This window comes from Adelges cooleyi, unplaced genomic scaffold (genome assembly GCF_023614345.1).
Source record: "Adelges cooleyi isolate 19-005CV unplaced genomic scaffold, UGA_ACOO_1.1 ACOO_flye_CR_arks_rails_tigmint_CR_PRNA_167, whole genome shotgun sequence".
Taxonomy (NCBI): Eukaryota; Metazoa; Arthropoda; class Insecta; order Hemiptera; family Adelgidae; genus Adelges; species Adelges cooleyi.
Genome location: NW_026095824.1, coordinates 104,110 through 121,190, shown reverse-complemented (window position 1 = coordinate 121,190; position 17,081 = coordinate 104,110). Strand labels below are relative to the sequence as shown.

Below are 17,081 nucleotides of genomic sequence, written 5' to 3'. Positions count from 1 at the left end.
CCATGAGCTCAATTTTGGCTTATACTAAAATATTGCCATAGTTTATTGGCCATCTTGAATTTTACATCTTGTCTTACACGCAATTCTACCGCGTGCAAATCGCAGTGGAACTACATGAAACTTTTTACTGTAAAATACTTTTCAATTGATGCTTACATAAGTATATTTTATAAGTCATAGCTTGGCGAACAAAACAAAAACAATTTAAAAAAGCGACTGCGTGATTTGGCTCGATGGGTTTTCATGATCTAATCACGCGTCCCTCTTGACATGGATAGTGTTATCTAGTTTACTATAGGCCGTTGATCAATCAACCCATACACAAGGATTACAATTTGCGCACCAATAACGATTTGTTTTATTATTAATTTTTATTTTGGTCTATATTCGAGTGTTTTGACATCAATTCGATTTGCACGGCTACAATTCAGCTCAGTACTCGACTTTGCCTAGGAAAATCAGGAAGCATATTGCTAACGTAAAGAAAACATACCAAACGCAAGAGGAGGTGAGTTGCAAAAAAAAAACAAACAAACGTTGACATAATTGAAGGATGGCGCATTGTTAAGGCATTGCTAAAATATTATTGTATGTTTAGCCTAGACGTACATTATGTTTAAATTAAATTAAATTAATTATTGTACGTTATAATTTTAATGAAAACATTTATTTGGCAAAATATTTAAACCTTCATGAAAGATTTTGTATTTTCAATTTAAATCTATTTGACAAACACAAATATTATACATCCGTCCAGAATTTAAATGGTTATTAATAGATAAAAACATATTTTTAGTCTAATATTTTTGTAGCTAATAAATTATGAGAAAATAATATGGTTTTCAAACCGACAATTATTTATAGTTAACTTTGAGAAAACAATACCTCAAATGTAGTTGTTTAACGTTGTCGGAATTAAAAGTAATACTACAAGGCAGAATAAAATTTTCTATTGTACAATATGTAGTATACAAATAGATAATTTTTAATATTTTTGTACAAGTGGAGTAAAAGCTAACGCTGTTTTTTGTAAATTTTATACTATACACATTTTACTATTTTTAGCGGCAAACCACACCAATAGGCCGACCGGTGAGGACCAAGTTAGCTACAATCCCGGTCAATAAGTCCACACGACATTATTATTACTATTAAGTATAAATAAATATATTTATTATCATCAAACTTATTTTTAATTTATCCTTCTAAAGGTTGGATTTAAAGGGAAACTAAGTGTCTCAACAAGCTTCACTTGTAGAACTTAAACACATTTTGAACTATTATTCACTAAAAATAATTTTTTTTATCTTCTATTTGAATTTGAATTTTTTTTATTATTCGGATCCCGATTAGGATATAATTTTTGGCCTAAGTGCCATCACACTAAATCCTTACTATATTATGTTTTTTTTTTATCTGCTTGTGAATCTTGGAATAACCGGGAGGGAACTATCCAATGGATTACTTCCTCTCGGCCTCCGATGCCGTTTATTTAAAAATAATACAATTAATTATCAACAAATGTTAAAAACCTGTTTTCCTCGAGGCAGTTTTTCTTATTGTTATCTAGTGTCATATAATTCAATTTACATCAGAGTACTAACTACTAATTGAGTAGCTTAAAAAAAAATAAAAAGTATACTAATTTTCGTTAGAGAAAAATGTAATTAAAATACACTCATATGATTAAAAATAAACATTAATTTGAATAGCAGAAGTGACTTGGTAATTTTATTTATTATTAACGCTGTATTGTTGGTGTATATTTTTATTGCTGTTAATTGTTAACTAGATATAAAGTACTATATATTTTTTAAATATATTTTATATTTAAGTTTTGCGCGTCTTACGAATTTATTCGTTTTAAATAATGTACAACGTAACAACAAGTGTAAATCTTTTTGGTTATAAACTGTAAAAAATACAAATTTCTTTAATACCTGTATAATACGTAGGTGTTTTTATACAAAAATACTAATACCTTTGTGTAACACAATACAACCTATTAACGGGTTTTTAAAAATAATCTACACTTGAAAATATTAAAATACTACTTTTAACTCAACACCCAATTTCGGAACAATTATTATTTTAAATTATCAAACAGTTTGTAAAATCGAAACAGATGTAACATTAGATTGGTATTTTTATGAGTTTTATGACTCGAGTACAGCAGACGCTCAGTGACGCTACTTAAACTATTAATCTACAACTATTGACTATAAGGATTAAAATAATAATTATTTATTTCAAATTCGAATTGCTGCTAAATGTTAACAATTTGGTATCTACAGTTTATTTACACAATTTTTTTAATGTAAAAAATTTAACAAGTACCTGACATTAGTAAACATAAATCCACCTAATAATAAATAATAATATGTGTATTATGCATGCATATATATATATAAATGGATATATATGTGTGTGTGTGTATGTAGAAATAATATTTGTAAAAGTATGATTCGTCGAGCCCCTGTCTAGTAGACACAGTCTTGCGATAACTGGTTGGACATATATTATGAGCTCTTGATCCCTTTACTTTTTGCTCGACGCGATTTCGCTACATGCAGAAAAGCATGTAAAATCGCGTAGAACAGGTAAGTGACTATAAAAACCGCGACCAGCACACAAGCAATTACATCCAATAGCAAGTGTTGGTACCAGGAGAGGTCAAGAGCTTTAGAATGCAAGTGGAAGGCGCCATTGTGTCGGAGAACGTATTCGGTCCAGTAGATTACCATTTCAGACGGTGACATTGGACGGTCCTTGAGGCGTTTAGATGCTATTTTCGCATTTTGCACGTACCTATCGCAGTAAACACACAAATATCGTTTTAGAAAAATAAGAAGGTGATTGACTTTAGATGTTTGTATTACAGTGATAATTATTTTTATTTTTACAGTGCCTTAAAGGTATTACTATAAATTAAAAGTACTTTACTATAGTATACCGAGTGCAATGTATGGCACTCGGTATTATCTCGAAACGTGCGTACAAATCTGATGAGTAACAGTAATTGTTTTTTTATGTTTTCAAAGGTGAAGTATAAACGCAAATAATTTAAATAGTCACTTATCCGAATCGTCGACACTGGTGGGTGTTGTATTGTATTCATGTTGTTTACAAACTTGGGTCTGACGGAACTAACAACTCTGCTATTGTCTATTACTGTATTTTTTTTTTAAAACAGATTAGACTAAGTTACCTATAGCTACAATCATTGAATGCTCCGGTCAAAGCAGAGGAGGGTTAAAGCGTTTACTCTAGCTATCTTATATCTACGTCTAGATGTAGTTCAATACAATAATGTAGATGATACTTTGGAAGGAGTAATGAAAATAACAGTTCTATCTGCAGATCTAAACGACTTTTTTTTTTTAAAAAACAATGACAAATATTTAATTAAATATTTGGCATTGGTATTAAACATTACATCTAAAGTCTGAACGTTAATATTAAAATAAGTGCAACGAAAAATAACTTGCGATTTAATTTGTAATAACCAATGCGTTGCGACAATAAGTAAACTCGTGCGATCTCTTAAAATTATGCTTTTATTGGCGTTGAAATCTTAAACTATTTTTTGAGTGCCGTCCGTTAAAAAAATGCTATTGAAAAGTGAAAACGAATGTGTTGCCAATGTTCCCCCGCGCTTCTTCGGCTCGACGATCACACAGCACTCTAATCTAAGGACAGGTGCGCCCCTACATAACGTGTTTGTAATCTAGTCACGTGTCGACGCCGCCAAGTCTTTGAGGGTTAAGCATTTCAAGAGCCTAGCAAATGTCTTCCTAATCTTATAAATATTATGTGTTATTATAATATAATGTTTTATACTCACGTTTCGTTGTTGACCAGATCGTCAATGGCCGTCAGCAAAGTGTCTTCAGTGACGGTCAACAAGTCCATTGAAATGGCCATTCCGGCTTTGACTAGATTGGCTACGTTTCTAGGTTGGTCGTAGTATAGCGGGAACGCTAGCATGGGCACGCCGGCGTCCACCGCTTCGTATAGCCCGGATATCCCGCCGTGGCTAATGAACATTTTTACGTTGGGATGCACTGAAAATTACATTATAGGGCCTTATTATACATAATAATATTATTAAAGGGATTTGTTTAAATACATTTGAAATATAATACAAACAATTTGTTTAAAAACAGTACTGAAAAAAATCCAATAAAAATCTTAATTTTTTATATTCATAAAATGTTGCATTTAATTTTGATATTTTAAAAATTTATTCAGCAAATATTTAATAAGTATTGACTTACTGGTATAAGACTTGTATATGACTAAATCTACGAGTTTAGTGATAATTCAAATTCTTATGATTCTACCATACTACGTATTCATAGCACTATTACATACATGTTTGTGTATAATAATAGAATTGGTTTGCTTTTACTTCATAGTGATATAACAAAAAATCGGACCATTAAATGAATCTTTACCTACTTTGTTATAGACCACCACTGTATAGATGTACTCACGGAGAATGTCGCGTTGGGGAAACCACTTCTTTGTCATGACGTTGTCCGGTTTCTCTTCCATCTCCGTCTCATACTTCCAAAGAACCCTTTGAGGGACCCGCGACAGCGCGTTTCTGAAAGCCCGCTGCATCTCTCTGGTCAGCGTCGACAAGGTCACTACCGATCCGAACGAGAAGTAAATGACTCCGTGCTGCGAGTCCTCTATGAACTCCAGAATATCCTGTGTCGAAGAGCGTTAGTAATGCGTTTTTGCAATAATATTACTTTTATACAAAATATACTCCTAGCGTACTTACCGGGGGCAGGAGCTCGGTAGTTTTCAGGTGTATGCCGCCAATTTGAATCATATTGACGTGGAACGGTCGCGGCGGTTCGGTTATGTGGCGTGTGTTGGCGAACAGCAACGACGGCTTGTGTCTGACGTCGTCCACGTCGTACGGTTTGGGCTCGGCGTTCGCCATCCGCGCGTCGGTCAACCACGGCACGACCTTGACGTACGTGGACAGCACGAAGTTGGCCAGACGCTGCGCGAAGTCGTCGAGGGCGGCGTCGCCTCCATACAGCAGGTTGGGCACGTACGCCGGATTGGGTCCGGTGCCGAATACCGGCGCTTCCATGGGCGTGATCATGGGTGACGGGATCACGTAGATTTCAGGCACGCCCAACCGGTGCGCCAGGTAAGACAGACACGGCGAGTAGAAGGGCTCGAGCACGATCAAATCATAGTGCCCGCGGCCGGCGGCGAGCAGCTCGCGAATCGGACCGAACTCGAACGCGGCGTCGCATATGTCACGCTCGTGGCTTCGTTTCGGCATGGGCGGCAACATGTTCACTACGGAGCCGAACCGCTCGATCTGCAACACCGCATCTTGGTCCGAGTACACGGGGAACACGGGGGAACTGTCGATTTCCGTGTAGTTTTCCCGGTCGCTCGATGGCAGGGGCGTGATTACCGTCACCTGGTGCCGAGTGGCCAGCACGTCTAGTATGGATCTCATGAACTGCCAGTGGCTACGACTGCCCACGGTCTCCACGGCTAGTATGCTGGCGCCCTCGACGGATAGCAGTAACTGCATGACCGCCGGTAGCAACAGTGTTTTCATCGTGCAAACAGTATCACAGATTAACGGATTACCTACTTACAAACTAGCTGTGGGATAATCTGTTTACAAAAATTGCTATCTGATCACAGGATAGGTTAGGACTTGACTAGGTTGGCCATGACCCAGTGTTGTGCACGTTCAGGTCCGACCAGACATGCGTTTGTAAATAATTAAACGAGGTAACTGTGACTATATATAGGCCACGTTTGCTAAATTGTAGACCTAAGGCTATAAAAAATAAAAATGATTAATGGCCATTCTCGACGGTTTAGCTTAAAAATTAAGTATAGCTTTTTTACTAAATACTAAAATAATAGGATTGACTCAACTGAACACGTTAAGCCAATCCGGTGAGACGACCATTAGTTTAGAAGAAAATAAATATTCAAAAGATTTTTAAAAAATGTAGCTCTTTTTACTATAAATATTCGAGAACTCTCAATATTAATAAAAAAAAGGATGTACAAAAAATAAATAAATTAAAGGTATATGCTATTGTTTTATCACTTAATGTTTGATTCATAGAATTATTCTTTATAATTATTTATTTGTTGAACTTTTTTTTATATTTTTGCATAACTATGTGTTATATACGAATCAAATAACTATAATATTTAACTTCCACTAGCGTTTAAATATACTATTATTATAAGAAAATTACTAATCATAAATATTATAATCTTGTTTTATTGTATACCTATTCTAGTTTAACATAGCCATCCAATAACAAGAAGTTGTGGACAGTGCACACACCGCACTGTAGCCCTTATTTTTGTGCTGTTGAAAATATATATGCCCTATCGTAATTTCCACAGTAAAAATGAGGATACAATGAAAAGAAACATTTTGTATTACAAAGAATAATTATAAATATTTTAGATTTATTAAATTCTAGTTCAAGGAGTGAATTTAGCAACTACAAAATGTTAAATAATAGTAGGTCTACTGTATTTTATTAACATTCGATTTGCCTACAACAAAAAGTCTAAATTAATTTTGTGTGGAATTATTTTAGGAAATATTTTCAAGCTAAAATTATTTTACTTCAGAAACCTATGTACATAGTGTATCTGTGCTGCTTTATTGACTTACTTACCTTTTTCTGTGTAAATCTCAAATAGTCGTCGTCCAGTAAGTATATATTTTTTAGTATTCAAAATGTATGATACTTTATACGAAACTTAAGTAGACAAATTTGATTAAAAAAATATATTCACTTGAATAGGCACAAATCTTATATTATCCAATCAAAACATCATGGCGTTTAAAAATTTAAGAAAAAATACATCAATATTTAGTTTTGATTTATGACAGTTCGATTTCTTTTATATTACTATACTATATAATATAATATATTATGTTGCACGAGTAAACCATTATGTTAGGATTGCCATACGTCGAATCGTAAAATTATAAGATAATAATACAGCACGTAGTAGGTATAGTGTATACCTTACTTGAAGGAAGCAATAGGTCGATGAACTTTAATCTTAAGCACGATACATGCGTGCTTCGTAATTATTTTATATTAGCTTACGTTTACACTAACGTCGTCGAGCAAATTATTTTTTTTTTCAGAATCGGCAGCCAGTACAAAGAATAAAAAAACTAGACAAGCGCTTTTTCTGTGATAGGTTTGGCGCACGAGTCAGCATTTTATGTAGGCATATTAAAACACATCAAGTGTAGGTACGTCAGATAAAGTTTTATTAGGTAAAATTTAGGTACATCAACTTAACAACAACCAACTAATCGGACGGATATAGGCATAGAATATAGAGATTATAATACAACTTGAAAACTAGTTTATGTAATAAAAAACAATTTACCTATAACTCTACAGCATATCGAGTACCAATGACAATGAAAATTTGCAAACCATAATGATCTGATAGGCATAATTAAATTAAACCGAGAAGTAGTACAGAAAAAATATGAACCGAAATAATTACATTTTAGTATTTTAAGTCTTAAATGTACAAATATGTTATAGTTAAAATAAGCCACGACTATTAGTTTGCTTGATATTTTTAACATTGTACCTATAGAGTCTTTAAACGAAACTACTATTTTATTTAGTACAGAAATTGAAAAAAAAACTCGTGAATCAAATATTATTAAAACTCGGTTGAAATGTTTCTTTTGTTTTTCAGCAACAAAAAGTTGTAAAGATACTAACATTTAAAAGTAATGTTTAAAGTTATGTCATTCAAAATAAACATAAAAATGTGTTTGGCTTTTTTAAATTCAGTATGTTAAAAACTATATACTAACAAAAATACGTTTTGAGAGCAAACATACAATCAAATATCAAGGGAGCCTAAACTTTCCTAAAATAAGAAATCTCAGTCACTATAAATAAATAATTATTTTATTTAAAAATAAAAAGAATACAATTATTCAGTTTTTGATTTAGATATAAATAGAAATCAATTCCTTACAACATTGCAAAATGTATGTAAAATATTTGTGTACATAGCCCTGTATCCAGTAGTCTTGCGCAATAGACACAGCGCTGATTGATACCATCTAACGCTTTTATATGGGAATACTTGAAAAAAACAAGCTTTATAAATATTATAATAACTAAAATATTGTGTTGATTACTAATGTATTATAGTAAAACACTTATAAAATAAATAAGTGACAAATATCAAAGTTGTCAAACTTGCAAGAAAAACATTTATGTTACACATTGGAATAACCCAAATAAAAACAATATTTCCTTGTTTGCATATAAATAAAAGTAAAAAACTTATAACACAAATAAGTAACAAATAACAAAATTGTCAAGCATGCAAGTAAAACATCTAACAATAATATTTCATACCAGGTTAAGTCAAAGGCTTTAGACTTCAAATGAGGCGATCCATTGTGACGAACTACGTATTCTGTCCAATACACAACTGATTTTTTTGGTGGCATAACGCGGTCTTTAAACAGTTCAGAAACAATTTTGGCGTTATGTGAATATCTAAAAAAATATATGGATTAATATTATTCCAAAAAATGTTCACAAATTATTGAAGTAAATTAAAATAGTTAAATAAATATTGTTTATTCTACGATTAAATAAAAACACGAGATTATTTTCCTCCTTATTAAAAGCTGACTTGGTATACGTTGAGGTACGCTGTAAATTGTTTGTAAAATAATAATTCCCACTCGAACTTGCTCTATCTAAAAAAAAACCATTGTACCAACGGTCCGTTGGTACCCCAACCTAATCTCTAACCTAACCTAACCTGCTGGGAGTGCAAAATTAAAGCTTATAATTAAATTAAATTTATAACTTCGATTTTACCAGGAACGCTACTATTGCTTGACCCAGCTTTGCTGTAGGGCGTAGGCCATCAAAAATTGATTTAATTATTATACACATATACATTACAATTTACACCTATTTAAATTTAAAACAATTGTTTTGCTTCTCACATTTTGCTCACCTCCTACCAAGTTGTTCTTAATGAGATGAGGTATTCCCTTGAACGGATTTTTTTTTGTTATTTTTCCAGATGTATCATCATCATCGATGTTTTCTATTAAAATAACACGTAATAACCAATTACTTTCATTAAAATACCTATAGCGTTTATAGTTTTAAAGATAGATAGTTGAAATTAAAATCATTTTGAACCTTAACTTATAAAATTTGTCAAAGAAGCAAAAATAAAAAGATGGCGTTATTCAGTATTAAATATAAACCCCAAGTCTAACAAAAAATTACTGTCAACAATGAACCCCTCCGATGAATGGTGGTTCATATAGTTTGTTTATTTATTTATTTAGTTTTTAAAATTATTATTTTCGCCTCTTTGGCAAATTTTATTGATTAAGTTGATTATTTGATAAAAATATTATCAGAGATAACTTGGTAGGAAGAGGGGTTATGGAAGACAAAAAAAATTGTTCTATTTGATTAGGTTAAAATTATACAAATACCTATATATTATTACTTCTATTATTTTTAGAAATTTATGGTGTTTATCTAAAATTAAAATTGTTTATATGTAAATAGACCATTTTATACTAAATATAAAAAAAAATTGTTTATTTATTTTACCTAAAAATGTTGTGTCTTTAATATTAGATAAAATTAAAGACAAATGATTATTTAGAGCAAATTCTTACAAAATAATGATTTAATTGTAATTATTATTCGACATTTATAACTTTCGTAAAATGTCTACATTTTACTGCATCTAAAGTATGGTAAATTTAAGTTAATTAATGTTATTAATTACTATCAATCAACACATAACAAAATGTGGCTGGGTTCTAAATAGGGCTTTAAATATTATAGAGGGAAGAATATTGATATAACATATTATATTCATTAATGGTTTAAAATCCTTATTTTTTACTTTTCATACATTTTTTATTCTTACATTTCATTGTTTATAAGCTCACGCGCAGAGTTCAAGATTTGAATTTCAGTAACACTCATTAAATCTAATGAAATAGCCATCTCAGCCGCTTCGAGATTTGCTAAGTTCTTTGGTTGGTCTATGATCATAGGAAAACCTAGAATTGGTACTCCACCATCAATTGCTTCGTATATACCCGATATTCCACCGTGTCCAATGAACAATATTACATTTGGATGTACTGAAAAATAAATAGCATAATATGAATAAAAGCTAGTAGTAATTGCCTATGGGGTATAAACAGCCCTTTTGCATTTGTATATACCAAGTATGTCTCTTTGAGGAAACCATGTTTTCGTCATAACATTATCCGGTTTGTCTTCCATTTCACTTTCAAATTTCCATAGTATTCTCTGAGGTAGTTGTCCAAGGGCTCGCTTAAATGACTTTTGTATGTGGTCGGGTAATTTTGACATAGCTATTGTCGATCCAAACGAGATGTAAATCACTCCGTTCGGTGAATTTTCAATAAACTCAAGTATATCCTGAAATATAATGACACATTATTACAATAATACTAATTTATATAAATATAAAACTGTGCCTCTCTTCCTTGAGTCGACTTGTTTCATCTTACTTGTAAGAACATGTACATGCTGACACATTTTAAACTGTACAATGAATCATTTTTTTTTTAAATATTTATGTTTAAATAAGTATTTTTATTTAAATGTTGTTATGATTACACTAAACACTCATTTTAGTTTTTAGTTATGGCGGGTAACGTGGGTAGTGCTGATTGTCGACGCGCTTGCCTATGTTACCCGCCATAACTAAAAGCACTGTAATTTACGTGCAACCACGGCCAGTAGCCTATCTATTGTATTCATAAATCATAATCAATATTATTACTGATTACACTAACTTCGACAGATAGTTTTCATTTTATACTATAATAAATAAAGCTTCCTCGTAATTCCAAAGTGACTGATTGGCTATACGAAGAATATCTAATCTAATTGTGTTTTGTTCTATATTAACTTGGGATATTTAATATAGTTTCCTTAATTTTACAAAAATCGAATTGCTTATATTATAAAATGTTTAATATATTACTTACTTTCGGTATTGCTTTTGGTCCACTCAGGTGTATTCCGCCGATGTTTATAATGTTAGGCGTGTTAGGTCTAGCCGGTTCAATGACTAAATTACTGTTGATGAATATAACGGATGGTATGACCGGTTCGATGAAGTCATACGGTTTAGGATAAAAATGTTTGGTCATTGCCTCCGCAAACCAAAAGTAAAATTTAGTTTTTAAGGCAATTTCTGAGTTTAAAACGCGTTCTTGAAAGGATTTTGGTGTGCTTAAAGGTGACAATACAGTTGTGACGTAAGCGGGGTTGGGTTCTTCTCCCACGTAAGGCGACTCAAATATGAATGAAGGCGTTGCTTGTATGTTTATTAAAGGCAAATTAAGAATCCTAGCTATGCATGACAAACAATTTGAACTTAATATTTGAGCCATTATTACATCGAATTGATCAGTTGATGATGCGGCGATGATAATTTCTTTCAACCTGTTGTTGGCGTAAAGTTCGTCGCAAATATGGTTATTAAATTTCATTGCATTTATCGCTAAATTTCTAATGTCTCCGAAATCTTTAACGCGTTTAGCGAGATCCATATCCACTTGCGTCCATTCCCGGTTGCCGGCCGTATCGATTTCGGTATAATTTTCATAGTTCCCGTTTAAAAATGGTGTGAACACGGTTACAATATGACCCTCGTCGGTCAACGAACGGAGCACAGATGTCATAAAATACCAGTGACTCTTGGCTGGAATAGGTGCAACAGCTAATATTCGAAGACTTTGCGAACAGCGTAATGATATTGCAATGTACACAAAACAACGCAGAAAGTTTGAAGAAATCCCGGACATGCCACTGATGTTGAGTATAACATATCACACGTTCGAAGTAAACACTAACCTAAAAATGAACGTTTGATTGAAGGTGTACGCTTGATAGGAACTTATTAAAATATAAACTATAGAAAAAAATGATTGAAAAATAATTCTAAATCTTAAGATAAAAATAATCAATAAATCAATCAATTATTCTATAATTTTATGCCTACATGTAAACTTCTACCTGAGTGACCTTTTTACCTGACCAAACAGATAACGAAAATAAAATCGTAAAATGGTAATTTCTTACAAGCTGGTACAGAAAAAATTAAACAATTAGTCATCAGGTCTAGATAACCACTACACAAACGTTTTAAAATGAGTGTAAATTGAAACATATATAGAAAAAAAAAGTTCTGGTACACATTACCAAAGAAAGTTTAAAACAACGAAAATAAATAATTTTGACTCCATGGTTTATTAGTTTTACAATTTTTTATTTTATATCCATATAATTGTATTATTATTTTATAATAAATAAAATAGATATACAGAAATGCATTTAATTGTACTTGTGGTGTAAAAATAAAGCTCTTGGAGAAATTCTTTTCTTATCGCCCCTTGACTCTCGCCAAAATAAAAACGAAAGACAAAATTTATCATGCATTTAAATATGATTTTATTAATTTGAAAAATATTTTGTTCTTTTGACCTAATACAGTATTGAACAACACGATTTTTTTACAAAAATCAAAACACATCTATTCTTTGGAATATTTCCGCTGAAGCCTAATCAGGCCTTAAAATTGTTCTAACACGTTAAGTTATTTTAATATACAACATTAATGTTGTATAGGACAACAAAGTTGAAAGTTCAAAGTATATAAAGATAAATACCAGGCATATAGTCCAAACGGACACATGCAAAAACTTTGAATAATATCACTTTGAACAGTAAATCATTTGAATCAGAGTAGCGTTGTTGTCGCGAAACCCCCTTCTATGTGCTATAACCTAAATGTTTGGGAGACATTAACACGTGTAAAACGATTTATAGTAGGTAATACGTAGGAGGTTTTTTTTTTATTTTTCATTTATTTTACGATGGAGATAGCACGTTGGAGATTTTATCTTATAATACCTTATTTTTTCTGTACCCAGGGATACCAAAACCTCAAAATTGTAAAATTTTCATAGGAGTTTATTTTTGCGGCAACGACGGTATCTTTGAATCTGGTTTTATTTTAATTGCTATTAATTGGAACCAACATTGTTTTAAATTAATGAATTTGGAACCACAAAATCTGGAATTTATTTTACTTGGAAACGATAAATCTTGAATTGATAAACTCGGGTCGATATTTGGTTGAAACATATTTTTTGGCCGACTGATGTGATTTTAAATAAAGCGCGGGTCACCGTGTATTGGGCACTGGCTACATAAAAAATATCCTAGGTTTGCAGATTACAGTGCAGATTCCTCTCATATAATCCTGCATAAGTCACAATGTTTTTAATATTGAAAATATAGGGAAAGAACTTAATTAGATTTCGACTAAAATTAAAAAATAATACTACATCAGATTAAAGTAAGGTTCAATATACTTTATTACACGTTGGATTAGTTTAACAAGTATTTCACTGAAAGTTTATAAAAAAAAGTATAACACATATAAAATGAATAAGTGACAAACAACATAAATACTGAAACTGCGAAAAAAACATCTAACAACAATAATTCGTACCAGGCAAGGTCTAAGGCTTTAGACTTCAAATAATGCGTTTCCTTATGACGAGCTACGTATTCAGTCCAATAAACAACTGATCTTTTTGGTGAAATCGGTCGATCCTTAAAAAGACCGGAGGCAGTTTTGGCGTTGCGAGAATATCTAAAATAAATAAGTAGGTATTAAGGTTGACACAAAAATAATTTTTGATTTATTGAGATTTTAATCAATGTACACTATAGATCTATACTTAAACAAGCCGTTTACAGAGGGGTCGAGGCATAATATCACTTTCAAATAAACGCTTCAATCTGTATTTGTATAAATGAGTAGAATGAGTACACGAGTAGTTCATTCTACTCACACGGTGATTCATCTAATTGTAAGACACTAATTTTTCGGAAAATATGAATATTTTGAAAATCATTCTTGTGTTTTTGAGTTAAAATAACGTATATTAAAATCAAGTTAAATATTTTAAGCTTATCCCCTATAAGTAATAAGATTACAGAAACAAACTATCTTCCATACAAAATATATTTTATTCTATACTTAGTATTAAAAAAAAAATGAAAGTTTCAGGTATTTAAATATTGTATTTTACCTAATGATACAAATTTGAACATAATAATTATCAATTATAGACCTTTAAATCTAGAAAATTTATAATTCTTACTTTTTATTGTTTATTAGCTCATTCACCGATTTCAAAATTTGAGTTTCGGTAACGCTCATAAGATCCAAAGAAATAGCTAATTCAACAGCTTCGAGATTTGCCAAGTTCCTTGGTTGGTCTATGATCATAGGAAAACCTAGAATTGGTACTCCACCATCAATTGCTTCGTATATGCCCGATATTCCGCCGTGTCCAATGAACAATACTACATTTGGATGTACTAAAAAATAAATAGTATAATATGAATAAAAGCTAGTAGTAATTGCCTATGGGTATATATAGCCATTTTGCATTTGTATATACCAAGTATGTCTCTTTGAGGAAACCATGTTTTCGTCATAACATTATCCGGTTTGTCTTCCATTTCACTTTCAAATTTCCATAGTATTCTCTGAGGTAGTTGTCCAAGGGCTCGCGTAAATGACTTTTGTATGTGGTCCGGTAATTTTGACATAGCTATTGTCGATCCAAACGAGAGGTAAATCACTCCGTTCGGTGAATTTTCAATAAACTCAAGTATATCCTGAAATATAATGACACATTATTCAATCACACCATTAAAGTTTTCTAGCTGAATTTTCTAGCTCTATTGTAATCGAACATAGTATAGTAACTATGTTCGATTACAATAGACAATATTATGTATTTCTTTACATTTTATTTTTTAAAGAAATATAGTATTTTATTTAAGAAACAATGATATATAACAATGTCTATCAAATCATAGGTTATCTGCTAAAAAGATGTATTAAATGACATACTTAGCTCTAAGTATTTTAAGAGTCATTAGTATCTAAGTTATGCTCGTAGATTAAAATATATTACTATTTTTTTACCGTACCTCTCCCTTACCTAGACTTTTAAAAGCTTATTACAAGAATACAGACTATGATCATGGCCACTGAGCTGATTATATATAATATGTTTAGTTTAGTGGTCGTGGTTATTTATTGAGAGGTAAAAAATATGCAGTATTTAAAAAAAGTGGTTTTAATAAATTTTGGCTATGTCAATTTATCAATACTGTAACATTATTCAAAAAATTATTTTATTCTTACTTTCGGTATTGCTTTTGGTTCGCTTAGATGTATACCACCGATGCTTACGACGTTTGGAAGGTTTGGTCTGGCCGGTTCAACGACTAGATGACTGTTGATGAACATAGCCGAGGGTTTGACCGATTCATTTAAATCATACGGTTTGGGAGAAAACTTCTGAGCCCATATTTCAACAAACCAAAAAAAAAACTTACTTTGGAGGACGATGACAGTGTTTTGGACGCGTTCTCGAAATGTTTTTGGTGTGCTTAAAGGTGACAATACAGTTGTGACGTAAGCGGGGTTGGGTTCTTCTCCGACGAACGACGCTTCGTAAACCAATGCGGGCACTGAATGTACGTATATTAAAGGTAAATCCAGAATCTTTGCTACGAACGAAAAACAGTCTGAGCCTATATTTTGGGCAAATACTACGTCGAATTTGTTAGAAGCCTTAGACGATGACGCGGCGGCAATAATTTCCTGAAGTCTGGCGTTTGAGTAGATTTCTCCGCAATATTGGCTGTTTACTTTCTTAATGTTCGTTGCCAGATTTGCAATGCTGCCAAATTGTTTAACTCGTTTAGTGACATCCATGTCCACTTGAGTCCATTCTTGACTTCCCGATGAATCGATCTCGGTATAGTTTTCATAGTTGCCGTTTAAAAACGGAGTCAATACTGTTACACTGTGTCCCTCATCAGTCAATGCATGGAGTACAGAGGTCATGAAATTCCAGTGACTTTTAGCCGCATACGGAGCGACGGCTAAAATGTGAAGACTTTCGGAGTACCGAAAAAATACTAAAACGTATAAGGAATATTGTAGAAGATTAAATGAAATCCCAGACATGACTAATTAATTGGTTGTTGTAGCGCTGAACACATGTTAACTTCAATGAAGGACCAAATGGAGGTACGTTTTGCTTGTAGTCAGGTATAAGACTGAAAAAATAACTGATATTGTTTATTTGCTGTTCACCGATAATAAGATAAATGCATTTTTTTTATGATTCGCTACTTTCAAATGATGATGTTAACCAGATTTGAATAGCTTCCATAATTTTTATTTGTGAATGATTTATTATTTCAATATCAAATCAAGTTATTTAATCTTTGTATAATGTGTAAATAGCTGTTAGTAATCTAAGGCAGTTATATATATTGTTAAAAAAATGAAGTGGACCTACCACTCAAACAAGTTAAAAGTGTATTAAATTTAATTAGTAGTTTAATTTAATAAGTATCCATAAAGTATAATTACCTAAAAACAGTCGTATTTAAATAAATTGGACAGATATACTTTATACAAAAATCGCAATATTATTATGAATGTTAATATAAACAGATCAGTGCAGTGAACAACTACGAACTACTGCTTAATCATAGGTTAATTATATTGGAACATTGGTTGCTGACCGTTGTTCTTATCTGAGTATGTCAGATAGGTGGCAACGTCTGATAACTACAGGTTAGGTTCAGTATAATATACATACATGGTAATTACTATGTACAATTTATCAGATTTGAATGTGTTTATCATTAAGAATAGCTTACTTACCTATTGTATTCTTACAGCTGTCCGATATGATACTGAATTTCAATATTAGTGCAGTATGTTTTCACTTTTTAGTGTATTCATTGCTACAAGAACTCTTCATGTTCTTACCACACAACATCAAATGACAATTAAGATGAAATTGCACATGTATTATTTTAAAGAGTTTTGACAAATCAATTTTTGTTAAAATATAGGCTGTATACTAT

General features: G+C 31.9%; 2 protein-coding genes across 2 annotated transcripts; both read right to left on the bottom strand.

Moving 5' to 3' along the window:
- Nucleotides 1-2,033: 2,033 nt before the first annotated feature.
- LOC126832864 (UDP-glucosyltransferase 2-like) lies at nt 2,034-6,816 on the bottom strand. The gene is made up of 5 exons (XM_050563883.1): nt 6,696-6,816; nt 4,793-5,827; nt 4,497-4,716; nt 3,845-4,064; nt 2,034-2,808 (listed from the first exon to the last, which is right to left on the bottom strand). Exons 2-5 carry the CDS (start codon nt 5,597-5,599, stop codon nt 2,520-2,522), a joined length of 1,536 nt encoding a protein of 511 aa, XP_050419840.1. The 5' UTR covers nt 5,600-5,827; nt 6,696-6,816; the 3' UTR covers nt 2,034-2,519.
- A 1,132-nt stretch (nt 6,817-7,948) lies between these two features.
- On the bottom strand, nt 7,949-16,745 carry LOC126832913 (uncharacterized). The gene is made up of 9 exons (XM_050563953.1): nt 16,579-16,745; nt 15,337-16,259; nt 14,582-14,801; nt 14,279-14,498; nt 13,504-13,764; nt 11,087-11,912; nt 10,292-10,511; nt 9,988-10,207; nt 7,949-8,573 (listed from the first exon to the last, which is right to left on the bottom strand). The coding sequence occupies exons 2-9, from the start codon at nt 16,165-16,167 to the stop codon at nt 8,288-8,290; spliced, it is 3,084 nt and encodes a 1,027-aa protein (XP_050419910.1). The 5' UTR covers nt 16,168-16,259; nt 16,579-16,745; the 3' UTR covers nt 7,949-8,287.
- Nucleotides 16,746-17,081: the final 336 nt, after the last annotated feature.